The sequence below is a fragment of the Trichosporon asahii genome (assembly GCF_000293215.1).
Source record: "Trichosporon asahii var. asahii CBS 2479 unplaced genomic scaffold scaffold00050, whole genome shotgun sequence".
Classification (NCBI taxonomy): domain Eukaryota; kingdom Fungi; phylum Basidiomycota; class Tremellomycetes; order Trichosporonales; family Trichosporonaceae; genus Trichosporon; species Trichosporon asahii.
The window spans coordinates 1,574,669-1,592,241 of record NW_014040874.1 but is presented as its reverse complement, the minus strand read 5'-3'; the positions used below and the strand labels follow the sequence as shown (position 1 = coordinate 1,592,241).

Below are 17,573 nucleotides of genomic sequence, written 5' to 3'. Positions count from 1 at the left end.
ATTTTTCTCTGCTGTGACTGCGCGTCTCTGATGCATAGCACCCCATCTGCAGCGAGGAACCAGCAGCTTGCGATTCTGCAAGAGCATCCTTGTGTGTAGCTATCGGGCCCAACGAAGCCGAGAAAGAGCTAAGGAGGGAGTCCGAGGGGAATCTAAGGGCCTGGCCCGGCTTGATGTACCGCTTGTACCGCGTGAGACGTTCCAAACACCTATATACTGCTTGGCGAGACTAGTCTGATTAGTTTGTATTTTGCGCCTCTCGATCTGAGACATCCGGAGCCATCACGCACACGTTGTTCGGCTGGACTCCCAGCTGCGTCCGGCAGTCTGGCACTCGCAACGGACAACGTGAACCCCTGAAAGCTTGCGCAGGATGCGACAGGACGACATGCTACTCAAGGGCAGGCTTTCCCATTGTGGACAGCGGGGAGTAGGTTCTCTCTCTTGCGGTGGCTGAATGCAAACAACCTCAGTGTCATGGCGGGTACCCACGCGTCCCGCAGGAGCCGCCCAACAGCTTATCGCTCTCGTGCCATCGACCCCATCGGCGCTTGTGTCTTCCTTGTGTGTTGGGCCCCGTGTCGACCGTGATCGAGGTCCGTTAACGCTGTCTTTCCGTTTTTGAACGCCTCAAGTACCCAGTCGTTATTGGAATCTCGGCGCCTCTATTGGTTTCCGTAACTCGAGAGGCATGCTTTCAAGCTTCCCAACCCGTGCCCGTCTGTGTGGCAGTGCCGGCAACGTTTTCTCCATATTTTCAGCGATTTTGAGTGCATATTCGTTCTCAGCCATGAGGGAATCAGTGCTACGCTCCTTGTGGGTCACTTGGGCGCTCACAGTGCTTCGGTGGGAACATAAAGCCTCAGGTCCTTCGCTGTTACAAAGAGCGTCTGGAGCTCAGCAGATTCCGACCCGGAGTATTGCGAACCGACGCTGCACTGTGTTCGTAACTCCACACAAGTGCGCTGGCGATGTCAAATGAGGCGTCAGTCCATGCTACGGCTTGGATCCGGCAGGTTTAGGCCCGTTGTGAATTGAAGGACAGCCGTAGCACGCCCACATGCCCACCAAACAGGAGCGGGGCTAGCGGGTGGACCTAGGAGGCGTCTGCAACTCGTCAACTGCATAGCCCAGGGCCTTGGCTGTCCATCGTACCTGAGCAGCCCAATGCAGTCCGAGATTGCCTGAGGAGGCTAGGCAAAGGGCATACACCTCGCGGCATGCTTCTCGCCCCTCCGCCAGTGACTCAAAGGCTGCATGACGGGGCTAATAACACCTACTCTGCGGCGTTGGGCACTGCAGCTTTCAGCGCCCCAGAATGCCCAGACAAACTAGACTCCGCTGGGTGACCAGCCGGAGCCTCTGCGGGAATGCTCGTTCGAAGACTTGATGACACTCCTCGGAGACGAGCTGCTCAGGCTACCGTAGCCTAGGAAAAAGAGCGTGGGCAATATGGTGAGAATCTTCCCTGATCCGCACGGGGTGGGTGCAGCATCAGAGGGCTTTGACAGATCGGGAACTCGTATCAGTCGTGCGTCACCGGCTGATCCGACTCAGAAAGATCGTAGAGGAACAACCGTTGCGCGAGGAAGATGCAGAGGAACTTCGATGGCTCATAGTTTGACTGGTAGCCGGCTCCTAGTCATGCAGATACTCACCTGGCAGTCGGACCGCCATCCGCGACGGCAAGATCGGTAAGTGCTGTGCCAGAACAACTGTTCAACTTACAACCCACCTACTTTCACACTCGACGCACTCTACCAGGGCTCCATCGTTCCAGGAAAAGCGCAACGTCCGCCCACAACCATCCGCAGTCTGCAGCGAACGTCCTCCGACAGGCCGCAACTATAACTTGGGCTCTGCTACGACCACACGCACCTTCCCTCTCCCGTGCTCTTTTCGCAGCTTTAAGTCGGGCTCTCCCATCTTCTTGCTTCCGTACTCATCTCCGCTCTCCCGCAGGCAGCCAACGGCATTCCCCTTGACCATCATGTCGCGCAACGACTTCTACGACGACGAAGACGACACCCTGTCTGATTGTGAGGTCAACGGCGCGGAGGAAGGCACCGACTATGAGCACGAGGAGACGGCCAATCCCAACGACATTCACGTTTTCGAGTTCGGTACGGCCAGCACGCCCGAAGGACATGCTACTTGCGGAAAGAGACATGTATGTCGAAACTGGCGCCATCGCCGGCTGGCGCTGCAATCTAAGGTGCCCGACGAATACGACTTGTTCTCTAATTTCGTCGGCTGTCGCGCATGGTGGGGCAAGGCGTGCAGGCTGTGTGTGCTCTGCGAGCTGATTGAGTTCTACGGAGAGACGGACCGAGCCGCTCGCAAGGAGAAGACGTGGCTCGCCGCCGATGCCAAGGTCGCCAACCAATTCCGTCAGAGTCCGCCCGACTCTGTGCGCATTCGTGACGTGAGTGGATACCTGTGTGAAGCCAAGAGGAAAGCTGACATATAGCTACCGAACGTTCCCAAAAGTCCCTTGGTTGTGTCGGTTACCGTCCCGTCCCAGCAGGTCGACGCCCTCGCCGTGGCACTCGAGATCTACATCGTCAAAGGTGCTGTATCCGGCCCGCTCGCCAAGCTAGAGCCAGCCCTCCTCCCTGGTTCGGACGCGGACAGCGCCCTCGCTCCTGAACTGGAGCGCTTCCTGGATCTGCGTTCGTGTCTGTCGGCATTTGACGCCTCCCTCGACTTGCGCGACCAAGTGTTTCAGGTCGACGGGAGACCACAACTGTTTCCCTTTCACCACCGCAGCAACGTGGAAATCGTCCCATGGCTCGCTAACCGCGCGAAAGGCGGCGGTCTCGCGGAAGTGGTACGACTTACGGTTTGTGCCACCCTGGCTAGAGCAGCCCAACGTGACGACATTGTTGGTGCATGCCAGGTGGCGATAGATGGACTGGCCCCCCTGCAGCAAGCAATGCACGACTCTCGAGCCAGCGACATGTTCGTCAAACGCGAAATCATTGATGCTGCTCAGATCGTCCATTCGGTTTTCAAACTGGAGACGCATGTCGATCTCTTCCTCCCCGTGGTCGCCAAGAGCTGCCGCTCAGCGCCCTCTCTGTCAAGTGCACTGCGAGCGTATAGCACCTGTGCGGTCTTGGCCGAAGAGCGCCTCCAGCCGTTCCTGGACCCTTCGGCGATACGGGGTATGATCAGGTTCGTCGCCGAGTTCGAGGTTGTCATGGAGTGTAAGGTCAGGAAGAACAGCAAAGGGTTCCCCGTCGGCCCATTCGCAGAGGACTCGCATGAGGAGGACGTACTGCGCTGGTGCATGCGCTGTTTGATCCGCTTTCTGATCCTGTGCGACGCATTTCACGATGACGACCCAAACGCCTCGCCCTACGGTGTGCTTATTCTGGTCATGGTCAATTGCGTCGTGTATGAGGCTACCTGTCCCATCACAGGTCTCGCTCTCAACTGGTCATTTCCCCCTTGGCACCCTCTCAGCCCCACAGTCATTGCGCACGCCCAACACGGCCGCACCGGGTGCTTTGGGCTGAAGACGCCATGCCCTTCAAGCGTCAAGGACTGGGACCCGACCGCTGTCTCGGTGCGCGTCGAGTCCAGGGCGGCGAATTTCCTCATCGCAAGCCACAGGTACTCGACACTTGTGCGCTACCTCGAAGAGAGCGTCGAAGATGCGAACAACGTGTTGCTCGTCCTACGCCGTCAAGGAATCCTCGGCTCTAAGGTCGACCTCTCGCCCTTCGCGCCGGACGCTCAATTCCGGCACCTTCTCCGGCACAACGCCCTGGCGCCCTTCGAGGCTGACCTCTACTTCAGCAAGTGGCGTGGGCCCAAGCCCGGAAGAGTCGCTGCCGAGGATGTTATGCATCCTCGTCTTGGGCTCGCCGCCACAAAGCTCGGCAAGCCCGTGCCGTTCTTCACCGCTGGCAAGGTCTTTGGGGCCGAGGACCTGCTCATCTCCGGTTATGTGGTCGCGACCAAGGGCAAAGGCAAGCCGTTCAAGCTGCAGTCCCCCTCCACGGCTTTACAGCTTCCGACCGGTAACAAATGGGGCGCTAGAACTCAGCGTACGAGATCCGACCTCGTATGGACGGAGGAAGGTACGAAGGAGCTCATCGATCAGGTGCACAAGCACTCCTCGATGACCGATGGTGTCATCACCAAGATCGACTGGCACAAGATTCTCCCTAAGTTGCCGGCCAAGATGACCCAGCGCCAAGCCCAGAGCCGCTGGAACAGCTTGACGCGCCGCGAGAAGCATTTCCGCGAGCTCATCCAGCATCACGGCTTCCAATGGAGTGTAGAACTGAGCCGCCCCGTTGCCCCATTGGCTGTTTAGCGCACAGCCACTGCAAACGTGAGTGACCACCCTTGTCTAATACTAGAAGCAGCTGTTGACATGACATAGAATGCCAACCCTTCCGCTTTGCGTGACGCAAGCGGCGCAGGTTCAAGCCGCGATCGCTGGGTTCCAGATGTCGCGGCCGTCTATGGGCGTGATTGGCCGCCCCCGCCAGCCCGCGAGGTCAAACTGCCGTCGGTGCCTGAAGCACGGACCGCGCCCCGTCTCTCTTTGGAAGGAGTTAGCTATCGGAAGCAAGCAGGTCAAGTCGCCGCTGCCGGCTACGACAGCTCGGTGCCTATCGGCTGGAGTCGCGCTGAGTTTGCGTCGCTCATTGACGCAGTTGGTGCGCAGGTCGCGGCCGTCGGAGGCGTCTCGGTTCTGAAGCACGATCATACGTGGCTTCAGGTCGGGGGTAGGATTGGACAGTCGCCAACCGAGTGTCGCGCGCAGTGGGACAAGGTGTGCCACCGTGTCTGCACCGTCCAGAGTGCACTCGCCCAGTCTCCCGGACTTACCTGGAGCACCGAGCGGCACAGGCTCGAGGGCAATGTGCAGGCTTGGGACAAGGTCCAGAGCACGTACCGCGAGGACGTCAAGCATTTCGTCATCCCCGCGTTCGAGAAGGTGGTGCGTATTGTGACCACTCAGCCTCCACCTGCTCCCTCCAAACCTGCAGGACAAGCACCCGGACGACGCCCTTCTGTCGGGAACAGCGGTCATACCTGGTCTGAGGAGCAGACTCTGGCTCTTATAAGACACGTCGGGCGCTACAAGGTTCCCTGGGCACGCCACCTCAGCTCTGGAGCGTGGGCGAGCCTGAAAGATCTCCAGAAGATCAAGCCTGGCAACTCGTCTACACGATCGTACACGTCCCATTGGGGTATTGGACTTCTCCAAGCCTACGGACTTGTCCCGGAGCTCGTCGCGAGCGGCAAGTTCGTCTTGGGCAACTACGGGGGCTCGGTGATCTTTGCCACACGGCGCGGCGCTTGGGAGGAGCTCGAGAAACGGCTCCCGCCTCGAACGTTCCACGCACTGGACCAAATGACACCAAGAGTGTACGAGGCGATGCGAGCCATCAAGGCTGACCACCTTCTCCTGGCTTGTCCTGTCGGTGCCAAGGTTGACGGCGCAGAGGTGGACGACAATGCTGTCAACCACTACGCGGCGGCGGCTCTGTCTGGCAGTGTACCCACTACCGCGACGGCATCTCCCTCATCCTTGTCTTCAGGAAGCTCCGCTATCGCCGTCTCGAAGTCGTCGTCTAGCCTTGCCAGCCACACTGTTGTTACAGGTACGACCGCAGCAGTTGGAAACAGCGGAGTGCGCAAACGCGCCAGTACACACACAGTTGAGGCGCCACGCAAGCGTGTCATCACTGCGAGCACTCCCGTGCGTACCCATCCAGTCCGGGGGCATACTATGACAACGCCTCAGCCCGCGACGGCTCCAGGGACCCAGTCAACTCCAGCGCCAGCGACAGCTTCTATGACCCTGCTGTATAAGCATCTGTATTCCGAGGACGCCAAGGCTCGAACGGCGCGTGCTCAGCAAACCGCACCTGACGCGGCTCCCACAGCCTTCGGAGCCAAGCCCAGCCCACCGAACTCGGACTCACAGAGCACCATCCTCACACGGCTCCATGCTCCTGCTATTCCCGCTGCTGAGGCGACCTGGCGAGCTCCCGAGCCGCTCTCTTTTGTATCTCCCACTCTCACCGGTCAACGACCGTCCCATCTCAACCGACGGCCAAGCACCACCGTTCCACCGCCGTTCCGGCTGCGTGCCAGCCATACCGCTAAACCGGATCTGGTGAAGCAGAGGCTTGATGCTGCACGACAACAAGAAGCCACTCTGATGCCGCCAAAAACCTCAAGCCGCGATCATCCTACAGCGTCAACGTTGTCTTCTACGCGGAGTACAGTGCTGAGCAGCCAGGATAGCCTGTTCTCGACAACGAACCGTGGTCTCGCGCCAACAATCGAACTCGAGGAGGGCGAGATTGCTGAGACCCACGACCAGACTCGGCCCGCTCCAGCCTGGAGCAGGAACAGGAGTAGTTTCTACGACAGTCGCAGTTCCAGCACGCCTCGACCATCTCCTTACGGACGGTGGCAGCATCAAAAGTACAAGTAGCCTGCGGTCTCGATTCCTGACGGGCTCCGTCAAACGTGACTGTGCACGTCGCGAGCCACTTTCTCCTGTCGTCCGAGGTCCTCTCGAGCTGGTCATGAATCCAAACTGATTAAGACGCCTGACATGGAGTCAATGTAGATGCTGCATCTGTACGAAACGCAAGCAGCGCGCCACGGCTCTCAGATTAGACATGCAAGACCTGAATGATCCTCCACTTTCGGTGCACCAATTCACCTGATGCACTAAGAGGTTGGCAGTATCTGCACTGCGACCCATGTAGCCTTGCGAATTACAGAGGCCAAGGTGGACGTGATTTACAAGATCATTACACTGCGAAGGCTGGCTGAGGTATGCGCTCGGCTGAACCACGTCGAGGTTGCCTCCAGTCCCACCCAGGAGCAGCCCAGCTCCCTGATGGCACGGCCACGCTCTGGGTCAATACCAGTACAGTATGCTCACCCCAGAAATATTTGATACAACGTTTTCAGAGCATGCCGGTAGGGAACCAGAATCTGATCGCCCAGCCAATCTTCCAGCTGGAGAGGCGGACCAACTCAACAAATCCCTCGTGGCAGCGCCAGCATGCGGTGTGCTTGCCCTGCCCGCATCAGTGCTCACCAGTTGAACCGGATGTCCGCGTATGGATGTATGATGGCGAGCATAGCGTCGCTGCGTTCATCGGCGCACTCGCGCATGAGGGGCCACCACTTGCTTTCCGTCGCGAGGATAAACTCTGGTGTTGTCGTGTCGACTTTGCCCGAGTGGATCTGGGTGAGGACGTGATTTACAAGATCATTACACTGCGAAGGCTGGCTGAGGTATGCGCTCGGCTGAACCACGTCGAGGTTGCCTCCAGTCCCACCCAGGAGCAGCCCAGCTCCCTGATGGCACGGCCACGCTCTGGGTCAATACCAGTACAGTATGCTCACCCCAGAAATATTTGATACAACGTTTTCAGAGCATGCCGGTAGGGAACCAGAATCTGATCGCCCAGCCAATCTTCCAGCTGGAGAGGCGGACCAACTCAACAAATCCCTCGTGGCGGCCCTCCGAGAGCAAGTCACTGTGCTTGCCAATGGGTGCGTCATGAGCGTCATCGTGCGGATGGTGCCAATGGATTGTAGCAGCCCTGCAAGCCACACCGAAACCGAACCAACTCCATGCGTACAGTACATAGCAAGAGCTGTGCCAGATGCCATATCACTGTATTGTCGCCTTTCCCCCTCTCCCGGACATCCCTGTAGGGAATTCATCATCGCTTTTCTGAAGCAGTAAGTGTGCATCGTGGGCTCAAAGTCGGATAGACATGTACCCAAGCAACCTCCGCGCAGACATCGACTGCGGCACAGTTCCTTCTACCCCTGCCGGCTCTCATGTACGGCCAGACCATCATATGTTCTGCGTTAGCTCCATGAAGAGGGCAAAGGATCGCAATGCTTCATAAGAGACGCCTCTCCTACTGTATCATGCCCCCCGCGCATGCACGGATGAACCCAACAGAGGAAAAGCAGCCTTCGGACGTGTCAATATTTCGCTTCAAGCTTCAGGCTATGTGATCTCCAATGCTTGCACAACGGATCTAGAATCTGACGTTCCAATGCGCCGAGCATGCCGATCAGGCGAAGCGCGAACTCAAGGTCCGGCAAACTCAACGCCAAGAACTCATGAGCACTACTGTAAGCTAAACGACATCAGGCCTGAGCAATCGAGGGATCCATCAATTCTGCAAGCACAACATCTTCTGAATCGTACAATAGGTAGCTTCATTATGCAAATCTACTGTGACCGACAAACAGACCCATTGGTGCACTGCCCCAGGCTGTCAATGTGTAGTTTCATTCAAAGATTCCAGCCTCCTCTATTGGCGAGGTCGCTACGGGTAGCGGTCGAAACTCGGAACGCCCCAGGGGACCTATCTGTGCCCTTCGGGTCCCTCGGACCGCCGTAAACATCCTTAGAGTCTGCAGGAGATCAGATCATATAAGCCTCTGTCGCTCAGCTGGCTGGCGCTGGAGAATGGGAGGATGCAATTTACTGTGCGTATAATAGAGGCGCAGCCGTAGCGCGGTTCCAACCGCGCTTTGTCGCCTCTTGGAGGAGGCCGCGAGGACACGTTCGAGGGCCTGGGCGTCTGGGCTGCAAAGTGTGTGTTTTCGACTCATTCCGCCCCTCGCGCTCCCACGCCTTTTCTCTCCCTACTATCGCATGTTCTTGCCCCCTCTCTGTCGACCCCAAACTCGGTACCGCACGAGGCGGAGGCGCAGTGGGCACGCTACGCCAAAGACGGAACAGAGGCCAGTGAGAAGAGCCTCCCAATGTCTTCTCGTCTTTCTAGCTCATCGCCGGGGACGCCCCAAGCCTTAGATGCCGTGAAGAGGACTCTTTGAGGCTCTGCAGCGCCTTACCGGAGCCGCATACCCTGCCTGGCAACTGGAAGAGCGTCATGCGGTTCGGTAGGCTGCTCTGTCCGTCCATACAGGTAAACATGGAAAGAGGACTGACTCCCGCTTCTCAGCTACATCCTCACCAGCGCACCAGCTTCAGTACTGACGGACATATAAACGCTACCGTCGTCTTTCTCGTCTCCCACGCTTCTCCTCTTTAACCTTCTTCCTCTCCCACCCAACCTCCCCCCTTTACACTCTCTCCTATTCTTGGCTCCCAACTTTTTGGCCATGTTCTTCTCGACTGTCGCACTCTGGGCTCTCATCGCCCCTGCCACGAACGGCGCTGTGTTCATGCAGTGTTCATCACCCGAAATCCAGCCTAATCTTCTGAGCGGTGAGTAACGAGTCCCTCATCTCTCCCTGGTTCTCGGAGTCCGTGTTGTAGACTGCGTTATGGCCTGCTGGTGGAATTGGCTCCTTTTCTCGCGGTTCCATACTCGGACACTGACGACTTCAGGTGTCGTCAACGCAGTCACAACTACTCTCTCCCCGGCCGCCGAGTTCAACGGTTGTCGCCAGTACTGCGTTGAGAAGAACATGGTCTTCTCGATCTACCAGCCTGGTCTCGCGGGCCTGCTCGCCTCGTGCTTCTGCGCCGCTCTGGAGCCCGAGGCTGAGTACGTCACCAAGGCCAAGGACCCTGCTGGAAACTGTCTTCCCGGCTCCTATGCTGTCTCGTACCTCCCCTCAGCCCCGTGGTCGTTCACCTCTTGCGCTACTGGCTCCACTGTCTCTGGCGGCCCCCCTCCATTCGAGAGCTACCAGAACTCCAAGTGCTTCAAGGACTGTGCCGCTTACAAGCACATGTCTATGGTGAGCACTGAAGACGGCAGCTACATGTGCACTTGTGGCAACACTCTCGTTGCTGGCACTCCTGCCACCTGCGACCGCGGCGTTGCCCAGCTCTACACCACCGGTGCCACCGCCTCCGGAGTCGCCCGCCGCAACAAGATCGCCCGTGAGGCCGCCCGCCGCAACGCCAAGCGCACTCTCTGCCCCGACTTCCAGACCGCCTGCATCATTCCCGGAACCGACTCGTTCGAGTGCCTCGACACCGGCATGGAGCTCACCTCGTGCGGTGGCTGCAGTGATGGTGTCTTCGACCCTCCTCTCGATGCTGAGTTCACCGCCGGTGTTGACTGCACCGCCCTTCCTGGTGTCGCTGCCGGCGCTGTTTCTTGCGAGTCGGGCCAGTGTGTCATCTGGGATTGCGCCAGCGACTACGCCCTTGTGGACGGCGCTTGCGTTGCTCTCGGCGCCTGAGCCCTTCCCCTCCACCTTTCTTCCGAGCACCTTAATTTTCGAGCCTCTGCCCTTTCATATTCTCTCGTTCTGTTACCCTTCCCGCAAGGGACTTTGCTGGGCACCATAGGACTTTATTTCCCCTCTGTTCATAACGCCGTGGCGTCCATAGAAGTGCATGTCACTGTGTTTACGTTGCCGCTGGGTCATTAACTCTCCCCCGCCCGGCGCTTCTGGAGGTGAGTTGGACGAGGGGATTGCTCGCACAGACCGACAGAGAAAGCAGGCGCCGGCAGTGTTACGTAAACACATCGGCATGTTGCGGCCTCAAGTTCCGAAAGCCCTTGTGCGAGCTCTCCCCTGTGCCGATACCCTCAGCGCCAGCAATTCACAGTTCTCCCTTCAATGTGAGCAGACGCGTCTTCTTCGACCACAAGGAAGCGCGGCTCAAGCCGCAGTTCTGCAACTCCATCAGCAACAGCACTGACCGACACAGTTTTGAAACGGCAACCGCGGTTTCCGCAATCTTCCCGCTCCACTATCTTATCTCTCTCAGTCCCATAGACTACGGCCCTCGTACTGACACCCCACTCACCACAGCGACTTGCCAGACCGCGCCCGATCAACTAAGGCAGACATGCAGGTCGATGCACGGACCAGAGCACGTCCGTGTGTCTTCCTGCACAGCACAGCGCCAGGGTCCAGACCTCCCTAACATCCCTGGGTGAGTGGCAGTGGCGCATTCAGCGCCATGAGCCTCCTTTAGCCTGGCTGAGCTTCGTGAGCCTCTCGGCTGGCAATGACTGTGATCATTGGAAGACAAGATACCAAGGTTCAGAGGACACCGCCCAGAATACCTTCAAGGCTGTATGCTGCGGCACGCGTCGCCGTTTTCAGAGACGAAGGCGGTGCCTGCCTTCATGCCGTGCTGCAACTCTTTGTCAGGATTGTCAGATCGACAGTCTGCTTGCTTCTTGTTCACTCACTCACTCACCGGCTCTGACCACCCTCACGCTCCTTTCGACCCCCACGCTCGTTTCCAACCCACGCTCCTTTACACCCTCTCACGTCCGAACCCACAGCCCGGGTTCTTATCCGCAGCCCGATCCACGACCCAACCCTGACCGCGATCAAACTAGCGCAACAAAGTCCTAATGCTGGTCTACCTCTTTGTCCTCCTCGCGTCTTTCCTGGCTGCGCTCGCCAGTCCGATCCCGCAGCTTGCGTCCGAGTCGCTCAACCTCGCCATTGCCGAGGAGCAGGTCCCGATCCAGCCGCTGCGGTGGACGACGCAGTTCTCTGCCGTTCGGGCCGAGTCTGTCCTCCCACTCGAGTGGACGGGAGGCTCGGGCGAAGTCGAGATCTACTATGTTCCGCAATGGCCGGAGCAGAGGTCTTACGACGTGAGCTACCGCGCTCACTAAATGCAGTCCGCTGACAATGCAGCTCGTCACTGTTGCCAACACAACCGAGAGCTCCTACGACTGGACTGTCCCCGAGCTCAGCATGTATCCGGAGGGCACGACTTTGTGAGTCTTTTCGAAATTCCGGAGGCAGCGCTAACAGACAGCATCATCGGGATCAAGAACGAGTACGGCGAAGGTAACGCGTGGTACGACCTGAGCCCTGTCGTGCCCTTCCGCGCCTAGATATGGAGAATCTAGTGAGATGAAATGCATGTACAATACCGGGTCTAGTGCTCTAAGCCAGCTCTAAGCTCTAGGCGGGCTGGGCGATACGCTCGCCCATCTCGACGTCCTCCTCGACGGCCTGTCCGTTCTCCTGCGGCGTGTCGACGCTCATCTTCTCCCCCCCGGCGGCCTCGGCAGCCTCAGCCTCAGCAGCCAGACACTCCTCCGCGTTCTCAGCCTCGATCTGGGCGATCTGCGCATCGAGCCGCGCCTTCGCCTCGGGCAGCATGGGAATGGCATTCGCAGGCGTGCCCCCGACCCAGCCGCGCCAGTCCCCATCCCAGTCCGCCGACGCCCACTTGGGTAACGGCGTCTCCCACGTTCCCAGGCCCTCGGTCTCATACCGCAGCGCATGGAGGTAGATGAACAGCGTCTCCGGGTCCGGATCCGGCGCCAGGGGCGTGTAGCACTGCGTGCAGAATCCGTCGGGGATCTCGATGGGCGGCGTCATGGGGCTCGGCGTGTCGTCGAGGATGGGGCGCTCGACGGCCTTGGACCGCTTCAGGTTGTTGTTCACGCTGGGGTGCGGAATCTTGGCCCGCTTCCGCTTGTCCTTCTCGGATTCCTCGCCCGCGGCGGCCTCAAGCTCGTCCTGCGCCTTCTTCGTCGCCCAGATGACCTCCTTCCACTTGCCCCAGTCGTCGGCCTCGTCGCGTTGCCGCCTCAGTCCCGCGATCACGTTACGAGCCTGCTCGCTGAGGCGGATCGGAGAGCGGATGTCAATGTTGGCGTACACGCCCTCGTCGCGCATCGGCACCGTCGCGCCGTGCTCGGGCGCGGTCTCGTTGCCGGCCAGACGTGCCGAGTCGTCGGGAATCGGAGGGGGAGTGGTTCCGGTGCGCCGACGCTGGTCCATGTTCACGACGCGCTCGCGGATCGCGGTCATCTGCGATGACTCGCCCTCGACCTGGTCCACAAGGTCGACACCGCCCTTGCCGCATCCTGGGCCCCAGATCTCCTCCTGCGAGTACAGCGGGTCATTGGCGATCGGGTATCCGAGCCACTGGAGGTGCACACGCAGTTGGTGCGTGCGGCCCGTCTGCGGCTTGCAGTGCACCACCGATTGGTCGCGCTTCTCGTCGTAGCTCATGCGCGTGAAGATGGTCTTCGACTCCTGTAACTGTCAGCTGCGAACACCAACAGACGAAGCTGTAGTACTAACCTTGCCCTGCGGCGCGACAATAACAAGACCCATTTGCCTGTCGACCGACAACAGCGGCTGGTCGACAACAATGTCGCCCTCGGGGAACTTTCCGCGGACACGCGCAATGTACTCCTTCTTGACCGTTCCCTCCTTGAACTCATTTGCGAGGCGGCTCGACGTCTTACCCGAGAGCGCCAGAATCATGAGACCAGAGGTCAAGCGGTCGAGGCGGTTCACGGCGAACGCGTTGATTCCGTAGTCGGTCTTCAGGAGCTCTAGCAGCGTGTGCTTGAAGTAGCGACCGGCGGCGTGAACGGGCTGGCGTGTCAGCTTCAGGGGAAGTACAGAGCTGTCCACTCACCATACTTCCGGGCTTGCTGACCACGACGAAGTCCTTCTCCTTGTCGATGTGCAGCACGAGCACGGGGTCGTTGGTGATGGGGGGCTCATGACGGTGGACAGTGTTGCTGATGTCAGCTAAACATCCGAGCCGAAGCTACTCACTCAATACGGTCGCTGCTCCTCAGAATAAGCTCCGGGTAAGCGGTGACGCCGTTGACTTTCGTGACACCACACTCGAGGGCGTGCCTCTGCAGGTTAGTTGAGCATTGGGACAAGGAAAACGAACGTAATAGTCGACACTCCTGTCACGGAACTCTGTGCTGATAACCTCGAGAAGCTGGCGACCGATCCATCTGCAAAGTCAGCTCGTGCAACAGCGCTTGGGGAGCAGGGCGAGGAGGAGGTAGCAGGTAAGAGAGCGTACTGGCCAAGTCGAGCTAACATGAGCAGGGCCGTCCACGTTGCAGGGGTCATCATTGCTAGAAAGTGAGACTCCCCTTGTGACCTGCTATTCTCCGCTCCAAGCGACAAGCTCGTCGCCTTCCCCGGCTTTGACTCACCGTTGCTTGCAGAAGGTGCGGTACGGCCACCAGTACGGCTGGAGGTATCGGAGTCGGGGGTGCATTTCTTGCGGGTATGTCTTTTCCGTGCGTTTCGGTCCGTCTGTTCCGTTCTTGACGACAGCGTCGAGCTCGTTCGACATTGTCGTAGGGTGGTCGCGAGAGCGAGGTCGGATAAGAAGAAGTTGCAATGTCAACATTTTTCCGGGCTCGCGTTCCTGACTGCCGAACCGTGCTACCTACGGTGCCCGCCGATACACCTCCGCACAGTGAGGTCATTTTTGCCGCCCAACCTGTCCAAAATTTCCTTGTTGTCATCTACCTCCAACGGCATCGACCAATGCTCTTCTGTCCGTACTGCGCCAACAATCTGACCATTGGAGACGACTCCGACACACCGGAGAAGTGCTGGTGAGTGCTTGGAAGACGTTGCGGAGCTGCGTCGGAGTTGTGGTGAGCTAACTCTCAGGATCTGCCCGACATGCCCGTATAAGTGGATCATCACGCAGCAGATCTCCATGAGGACGCATCTGGAGCGCAAGCAAGTAGACGATGTTCTCGGAGGAGAAGACGCGTGGAAGAATGTGGACCAGACGGATGGTGAGCTTCGCACGATTTGATGGAGCTGACATCCAGCCGACTGCCCGAAGTGTCAGGAGTGTCACCGCGCGTACTTCCGACAGATGCAGATCCGTTCTGCTGACGAGCCCATGACCACGTTCTAGTGAGTAGAGAAGTCCCTTCCCCAGGTTACTGGGACTGGTTGCGCGTTGGAGGCATTCCGTTCCTTCGACCTTGCGTGTCGTGACCACCGAGCTTCGTGTGACAGAACCAGCTAACCTCCAGCAAATGCGTGGGATGTAAATTCCAGTGGCGAGAGAACTAGATGTTGTAACAGTAGTAATGCATACAGTGTAAACAGTCCTAGGTATCCTCGAGCGCACCCTCCAGCACGCCCATGATGCGCTTGACACGTTCCTTCTCCTTCAATGCAGCCTCCTTGTCTTCCCTCGTCTTAATGGCGCCCTTGACGTACGCCTTCCCCTCACCCAGCCCCGGAACGCCCAGCTTTACGAGTCTGGATCTGTGCCGCGCCGCCAGCCCGTCGACCGATGTCATGACGTGCCCCTTGTAGAACTCGTCGAGCGCCTGCTTCAGCTGCCTGTTCCACGTCTGAGGTCAGCTTCATTCGCACACGCCCAGCTTACATTCTGCTTCTCCTGCGTGATCGGTTTCCGCGTGATCCTTGCGACCTCGCGCTCCGGCTTCGTCTTCGCCTCGTGGTCGGCCTTGATCTTCTCCATGCGCGCCCACAGCCGACGCTCCAGCGAGTCCTGCTCCGCCTTCATCTGTCTGTCAGCTATAACCATCACCACGCAGCAGCCTACCTTTTTCAGCTCCTTCACAAACTCGTCGTCGCGCAGAAGATCCGTCAGCACCGGCAAGCATCTGCTAAATGACCAGTCGGCTTTGCTGACGGTGTCGTCAAGCTTCCGTTTGCCCTTATCCTGTGCGTCGGGAGCTGAGGACGAAGACGCCCGACGCCGCTGGCTGGCAGCAGCCATAGCCGCGACGGGGCCGAAGGGCTCCATCAGTCCCTTGCGCGGACCGTCAAACGCGCTTCGTGTAGGTTCGTGAGGCTGATCGTCGAGCTGCGCCAGAAGATCGCTGAGTGCGCTGTTCGGTTGGGAAGGTCGACTAGGTAAGCTTGCTGATGTTGATGCCGATGGCGCAGGCTTTGAGCCGGAGCCGGGATCCGGGCCGTCTCCATCCGCCTGCTTCAGCAGGTTCAGCAAGGACTGGACGCTGTCCTTGTCCTTTGCGTTAGAATGGGCGTGACATCGAAGCTCACTGAGAAGCTCATCGCGTGCGCATGGGATTGCTTGCGACTGTTGGATGAACTGAGTGTTGAAATGGGCGGATCAGAATTGGGCAGGGTGCAAGCGGATGGGCGATGACGAAACTGTCATGTAAGTGTGAAGGCTGGGTAGGAAGCCGACTCAGCCGAGATTTATTTCGCTCTTTCACTCCGGTCTGTCCTCCGACCACCTGTTCCAACCTCCTTTCGTCTCCCTTCACCTCCGTTTCCCCCTTCCACCCCTTCCCCTTCTCCCTACGCGAGTCGACGCTCACCCCGGTGCGAATTCAACTTGCACGCCATGTCGACTCAGCCCGCCGAGTCGATCCTGATCCCGACGACGTCGACCTCAACCTCGACCTCGACTGCGGTCACGACAACGAAAGCCAAGCCGAAAGCAGCCCACCACCTGCTCTCCGGCGCGCTATCAGGCCTCACGAGCGCAGTCTGCCTGCAGCCGCTGGACCTGCTCAAGACGCGCCTCCAGCAGGGCTACGATGTGGGCCGGAGGAGGTGATTTCAATACCGCTTGCGGAAAGCTACTACTTCCCACGCACCCGCTAACCTCAGACATAAGCTCCTGCCCGTCATCAAGCAGGTTGTGCGCGACGACGGCGTGCTCGGATTATGGCGCGGAACGGAGGCGACTGTCGCTCGGTGGGTTATGCGCGTCTTCTGGGCGCATCTAGATGCCTTTGCTGACACCGGCCAGCAACGTCCCCGGCGTAGCGCTGTACTTTTACATGCTCTCTTCTATCCGAAACGAGCTCTCGCGTGTTCCCATGTTTCAGCGCGCGGTGCAGCCCGCCGACTCCTCCGCCTCGTCACGTACCGCACTCGCCGCGCTGTCGCCAACAGGCAATCTCCTCGCGGGCGCCGTGGCGCGGACATCGGTCGGCTTCGTGCTGAACCCGATCACGATCCTGAAGGCGCGCTTCGAATCTAATGCCTACTCGCAGTACCGGAGCTTGACGGGCGCCATGGCCCATCTGTGGCGGACGGAGGGTGTCCGCGGCCTCTTCCAGGGCTTCACGGCTACAGCGGTGCGTGACGCGCCGTATGCGGGAATATACGTCGTGTTCTACGAGTGGTGCAAGGAGATTGTCGGTGAGTCCTCTCTGGCGAGGAGGTGGTGCAGCTGAAAGAGATGTGCGAGAAGCTAACGGCAGGCCGCACGATGGCCCTCCGGCCCGACTTGGGTATCCCGAACGCGGCGCTGCATTCTGGCTCGGCCGTCACGGCTGCCATGCTCGCGACGATCATCACGTCGCCGGCTGACTGTGTCAAGGTGAGGCCCCATACCAACATCCTGATCTCTTCCCGAAATGAGGAATCTTAAACAGCTGCTTCCATTGCTGCAACTAAGCTAACTCCCAGACACGAATGCAGGTCGCCCCCGCGCAGAACCCGAACATTCGCTCCGCCCTCGTGAACATTTACCGGGACACCGGCATCCCGGGCTTCTTCTCGGGCTCGTCTATGCGCATTTCGCGCAAGGCGGCCAGCTCAGCTATCGCGTGGACGGTGTACGAGGGCCTGCTCCTGTTCATGGGCAAGCAGGGAAAGCTCGGCAAGGGCGGCAAGGACGAGAAGGCCGTCTAGGCGCACTTTAGGCCCGTAGGGCACAGAATGAAGCCGCTAGACGCCACAAGAGATTAGAACGGCCCAAATACGCCGGACACTCAGAACCATCAAAACCGGACGGAGTAGAAGTGAGAACGAGAAGAGAAGAAGAGAAGAAGACGGGAGGATCTTGTACCTGCTCAACATCACCACTGTACAGTAGAATCCAATGCACCTCTGAGCAAACACAAAGATTA

General features: G+C 58.8%; 7 protein-coding genes across 7 annotated transcripts; 5 read left to right on the top strand and 2 right to left on the bottom strand.

Moving 5' to 3' along the window:
* Positions 1–1,990: 1,990 nt before the first annotated feature.
* A1Q1_01771 (uncharacterized protein) lies at positions 1,991–6,469 on the top strand (the record flags this gene model as incomplete). The annotated part of the gene is made up of 3 exons (XM_014324810.1): positions 1,991–2,425; positions 2,471–4,321; positions 4,397–6,469. 3 exons carry the CDS (start codon positions 1,991–1,993, stop codon positions 6,467–6,469), a joined length of 4,359 nt encoding a protein of 1,452 aa, XP_014180285.1.
* Positions 6,470–7,390: 921 nt separating this feature from the next.
* A1Q1_01770 (uncharacterized protein) lies at positions 7,391–7,913 on the top strand (the record flags this gene model as incomplete). Its single annotated transcript, XM_014324809.1, has 3 exons — positions 7,391–7,548; positions 7,594–7,740; positions 7,787–7,913. 3 exons carry the CDS (start codon positions 7,391–7,393, stop codon positions 7,911–7,913), a joined length of 432 nt encoding a protein of 143 aa, XP_014180284.1.
* Positions 7,914–9,144: 1,231 nt separating this feature from the next.
* A1Q1_01769 (delayed-type hypersensitivity antigen - related protein) lies at positions 9,145–10,179 on the top strand (the record flags this gene model as incomplete). Its single annotated transcript, XM_014324808.1, has 2 exons — positions 9,145–9,250; positions 9,374–10,179. The coding sequence occupies 2 exons, from the start codon at positions 9,145–9,147 to the stop codon at positions 10,177–10,179; spliced, it is 912 nt and encodes a 303-aa protein (XP_014180283.1).
* A 1,133-nt stretch (positions 10,180–11,312) lies between these two features.
* A1Q1_01768 (uncharacterized protein) lies at positions 11,313–11,807 on the top strand (the record flags this gene model as incomplete). The annotated part of the gene is made up of 3 exons (XM_014324807.1): positions 11,313–11,561; positions 11,605–11,687; positions 11,729–11,807. 3 exons carry the CDS (start codon positions 11,313–11,315, stop codon positions 11,805–11,807), a joined length of 411 nt encoding a protein of 136 aa, XP_014180282.1.
* A 70-nt stretch (positions 11,808–11,877) lies between these two features.
* A1Q1_01767 (uncharacterized protein) lies at positions 11,878–14,095 on the bottom strand (the record flags this gene model as incomplete). Its single annotated transcript, XM_014324806.1, has 5 exons — positions 11,878–12,963; positions 13,012–13,311; positions 13,355–13,489; positions 13,622–13,688; positions 13,896–14,095. 5 exons carry the CDS (start codon positions 14,093–14,095, stop codon positions 11,878–11,880), a joined length of 1,788 nt encoding a protein of 595 aa, XP_014180281.1.
* A 724-nt stretch (positions 14,096–14,819) lies between these two features.
* On the bottom strand, positions 14,820–15,759 carry A1Q1_01766 (uncharacterized protein; the record flags this gene model as incomplete). The annotated part of the gene is made up of 4 exons (XM_014324805.1): positions 14,820–15,053; positions 15,104–15,238; positions 15,284–15,694; positions 15,748–15,759. 4 exons carry the CDS (start codon positions 15,757–15,759, stop codon positions 14,820–14,822), a joined length of 792 nt encoding a protein of 263 aa, XP_014180280.1.
* A 295-nt stretch (positions 15,760–16,054) lies between these two features.
* Positions 16,055–17,355, top strand: A1Q1_01765 (uncharacterized protein; the record flags this gene model as incomplete). The annotated part of the gene is made up of 5 exons (XM_014324804.1): positions 16,055–16,252; positions 16,331–16,410; positions 16,466–16,860; positions 16,923–17,041; positions 17,131–17,355. 5 exons carry the CDS (start codon positions 16,055–16,057, stop codon positions 17,353–17,355), a joined length of 1,017 nt encoding a protein of 338 aa, XP_014180279.1.
* Between the last annotated feature and the right edge of the window lie 218 nt (positions 17,356–17,573).